General features: G+C 35.4%; 1 protein-coding gene across 1 annotated transcript; it reads right to left on the reverse strand.

Moving 5' to 3' along the window:
- Nucleotides 1-1,214: 1,214 nt before the first annotated feature.
- LOC143601421 (APETALA2-like protein 3) lies at nucleotides 1,215-3,579 on the reverse strand. The gene is made up of 9 exons (XM_077078834.1): nucleotides 3,140-3,579; nucleotides 2,764-2,789; nucleotides 2,610-2,640; nucleotides 2,433-2,520; nucleotides 2,183-2,328; nucleotides 2,048-2,092; nucleotides 1,850-1,953; nucleotides 1,655-1,767; nucleotides 1,215-1,558 (listed from the first exon to the last, which is right to left on the reverse strand). The coding sequence occupies exons 1-9, from the start codon at nucleotides 3,577-3,579 to the stop codon at nucleotides 1,388-1,390; spliced, it is 1,164 nt and encodes a 387-aa protein (XP_076934949.1). The 3' UTR covers nucleotides 1,215-1,387.
- Nucleotides 3,580-3,830: the final 251 nt, after the last annotated feature.

Genomic DNA, 3,830 nt, shown 5'->3' on the forward strand with positions numbered 1-3,830 from the left:
GGTCCTTTTGTTTTTCCCAGTTCAGTTTTCAAAACCCTCATGATATTGGGCTTTTTTTTTTATCTAAATCAGGTTACTATGTTTTAATTAAATAGCGGGTTTTAATTATTAACTAGTTGTGGCTTTTTATCTAACTTGTCCTTCTTAATAAAACTTTGAGAGTGTGGTGTTGGGCTTTTAAAAACATTTGAGGGCAGTGACAGAACGTAGGTTTTTTTTATCGAGTATCCAATAGAATTTTGATTTTACATTCACATTTAAATAGTTTTTTAACAATCGATATAGTATAATGCAAGAATGATTTTTTTGCTTTTGGTACTCGTTTGACATCCGATAAAATTGAAACGACACAAAAAAATATATTAGCGTAACTCATGTGTAAAACTTATTAAAATGTAAATGAATTATAATCAAATTAAACAAATCAAATAAAAAAAGTTAATCGAAACAATTAAAAGACCTATAATCTTTTTTATATTATATTAAATAAATGGACAAAGAAAATTATAAAACTATAATAATATTATTATTATTAAATGTTTATGTGACTAACGCTTTGCACTTTCAGGAAAAAGACAAAATAAATATGTATAATATATTGAGTGGGCCCAATAAACCAATAAGTCGTCTTCTTCATTGCGTGAGAAATCCTCCGGTGCTCCATTTTCATTCTGTCAATAAAAAAAATTCCAATTTCTCAAAGTTCTTTTCATCTAAACTATTCCCTTGGTTCCGTCGATGTTTGAGGGGTAACATAATATAATTTTAGGGGTAACGTAAGACATAAAATGTAAAATGAATGCAAAAATTTCACTTCATCAGAAAAGTTGAGGGGTAGCGGGTGCTACCCCTGCCATTGTGTTAGGTCCGCCCCTGTATGAGAATAAACATGTTTACACTCGTCTGTTTTTGTATAAATGAATGGTTCATGAGCGTAAACGAACAAACAGTCAAACATAAATAAACAAACTTTCTGAGCTAAAACGAATTAAAAGTAAATGTAAGCAACAATGCATAAAATTTATTAAAACTAAACTAAATTGTAATGCATTAATAAATTTAAATGCATATTAACGAATGCAAACGAACTTAAACAAACACAAACAAACGCGCGTTCACGAAAAAGTCTTGTTCATGTTTGTTCGTTTATTAAATAAACGAACTTCCTACCGCATCGTTCATGAACGATTCACTGAATGCTTGATTCATTACAAGTCTACAAGTAGATGTTACTACCATGCATGCTTCTATTATCAAAGTGCAAAAATTATAAAGGTTTTCACTGGCACAGTCTAACAAGATTATAAAACGATCAATAGATTCATATACAAGAATATGCCAATCTAATGACTAAAAAAATGAACCAATTGACCTTCTGCCTGTGCCTTCAGTTCATAAAGTAGTACTGGGGTAGGGATGGTGATGACGAAGCAGTGTTTGTCGAATTACCGAATCCTGATGATGCTGCAGCAGCAGAGAAAAGAGGATGCGCATGTGGACCTTCAACCGGCCACGCCCAATTCGATGCGGATCCCATACTCTTCTCCATTGCTGTTCCCTAATCACGGCAAAAAAAAAATATTCTTTTCAGCTTAATTCACATATGATTTGGAGTTGATACTTACTGCAACATTAAAATAAACATTTTAGATACCTGGTAGACAGGGAAAAAACTGCTCTGGTTTTGATTGATTTGGTGCAGGCTCCCTAACGTTCCATGTGCCTTGATACCGATACCAAGATTTAAATCAAGGGATTGGTTGAAGGCTGTAATTAAAGATAATAATCAGGACTAATACTAGATAAATATTAACTACAATGATTGCAACCGAATAAAAGTTAGCGAGACCTCCATTTTTGGTCTCAGGACCCAATTGCCCCTCGTATGAGCTGAGTTCAAAGTTAGTGACTGCTTCTCTTCCGTTGCATTTTATAGCAGCCTTATCATAAGCCCTAATCAATTAAAAACAATGGCAAAATTGCACTTAAGTGCAACATGATGGATCATACAAAGTTGGTAAAAAAGATGAAAAACTAGTATGCTAACCTTGCAGCTTCTATTTCGGTGTCAAACAATCCAAGGTAAATGTACCTAGAGCAAAACAATGATAACAATTCAACCACAATTCCTTCATATTCATCATATCCCAGATTTTTTATAATAAAAACTTTAAACTCTCACTTTTTCCCAAGAAATTGGCCCATTCGAGCCTCCCATCGACCGCATTTATGCAGGGTAACGCCTCTGTATTTTGAGCTTCCTCTAGAGAATCCAGTGCTCTGACGCCGAAGAATATGAACAAATTCTTCCTTTGTCAAGTTCTTTATCTGCACAATTATGTATGAGTTATGATAAATGGATCAAATATTTAAATGGCATGTGCTAAATTCTTAAATATCTAAAACATATCCCATTATAACTTTAGTCAAACCTGTTTGAGGTCTTCCTGGTAATCACATATGCTAAAATTAATATCAGCATCGAGCCCTCGAAACTTAATTGCAGCACGATCATACGCCCTATAATAATAGCATCAAATTCATATGGAATGGTTTAACATGTAGGGCCAAATAGGAAACAAAACAAAACAACAAAGATTAAATTATACCTTGCAGCAGCATGTGCAGTGTCAAATCCACCTACAAAATCACTCACAGATAACCAAAGAAGAATAAACAGGTCAGCTACTAGCCAATGAATAGAATCAGATTCAAGTAGATTAAAATAAAACCTATAGAAGAACCCAATGCAATTCTGCATACCTAAATAAACTTGTTTCCCACAATCCCTGCACAAAAAAATGCTTGTCAGTAAGTTAATTCGAAACACAAATTCCAGATCAATAGTTTTTAATACTTTTACAGTTACACAAGGGCATCCGTATTCGTAGTGAGACGTTTCTAAGCAAAAACGCCCAACACTAAAAATGGGAGGTTTTCACCCTTTTTTTGTCCTGGCAGGGACAGGTTGGTCGAAGGACCAATCATAGCTCTTTTTTTTTCTTTTTTCCGTTTAACTAATTTAAATAATATTTAATCATTCCAGTAAGCTTCAACCAATACACATGAAACTAAAAAAACAACCCTAATCAAAACTTTAACTAGTCACTATAAACGAGTAGCACGAGATATATCTCACCAAATATGCGACTCCCATCTTCCGGTCCTCCGGTAAAACGTAACACCGTGATACTGCGAACTCTGCGGCCGCGGTCCTCTCCTACTCTTCCTCACCTTCTGTATATACTGCTGCTGCTGCCTCACGATAAATTCCCTTTCTCTTTCGTTAACATCGAACCGGCCGGTTCGATCAATCTCCGGAAAGAGCTGCTTTGTTACCACATCATCCGGTGACCTAAATTCCTGATCATCATCTAGTTGATTATGCGTACTCGGTTTCAATATATCGAAGGTGTAAAGGAGATCTGGACACGTGTACGAGTGCTCCTCATTGGTGCTCGATACTTCAGCATTTACGACGGAGGAAGTCGAGGTGCCGCCGCTATAATTAATATTATCGTCGGTGTGTTTGGACGTCGTTAAGTCGCTCTGATCAACGCTCACATTAAGGTCCAGCATATTCACTTCAAGTTTAACTTTTCTAACCTGTATGATTTCTACTAAGCTAATCGGATCAATATAAGCATTAAAATACAGCGGAATAAAATGGAATATGAGATGATGCTTGACGGAATCAAGGCCGGCGGTTGTGAGATTCCATTTTTGGAGAGAGAAAGTATTATTTTGTAGAGAGAGAGAGAGAGAGTGGTGAGTTGTGATGGAGAAGAAATAGAAGTAGCAACAGAAGAGAAATAGAGTTATTTATGAAG

Source organism: Bidens hawaiensis, unplaced genomic scaffold, assembly GCF_021521415.1.
Source record: "Bidens hawaiensis isolate Kalapana, Puna unplaced genomic scaffold, B.hawaiensis_p1.1 tig00056226_1, whole genome shotgun sequence".
NCBI lineage: Eukaryota > Viridiplantae > Streptophyta > Magnoliopsida > Asterales > Asteraceae > Bidens > Bidens hawaiensis.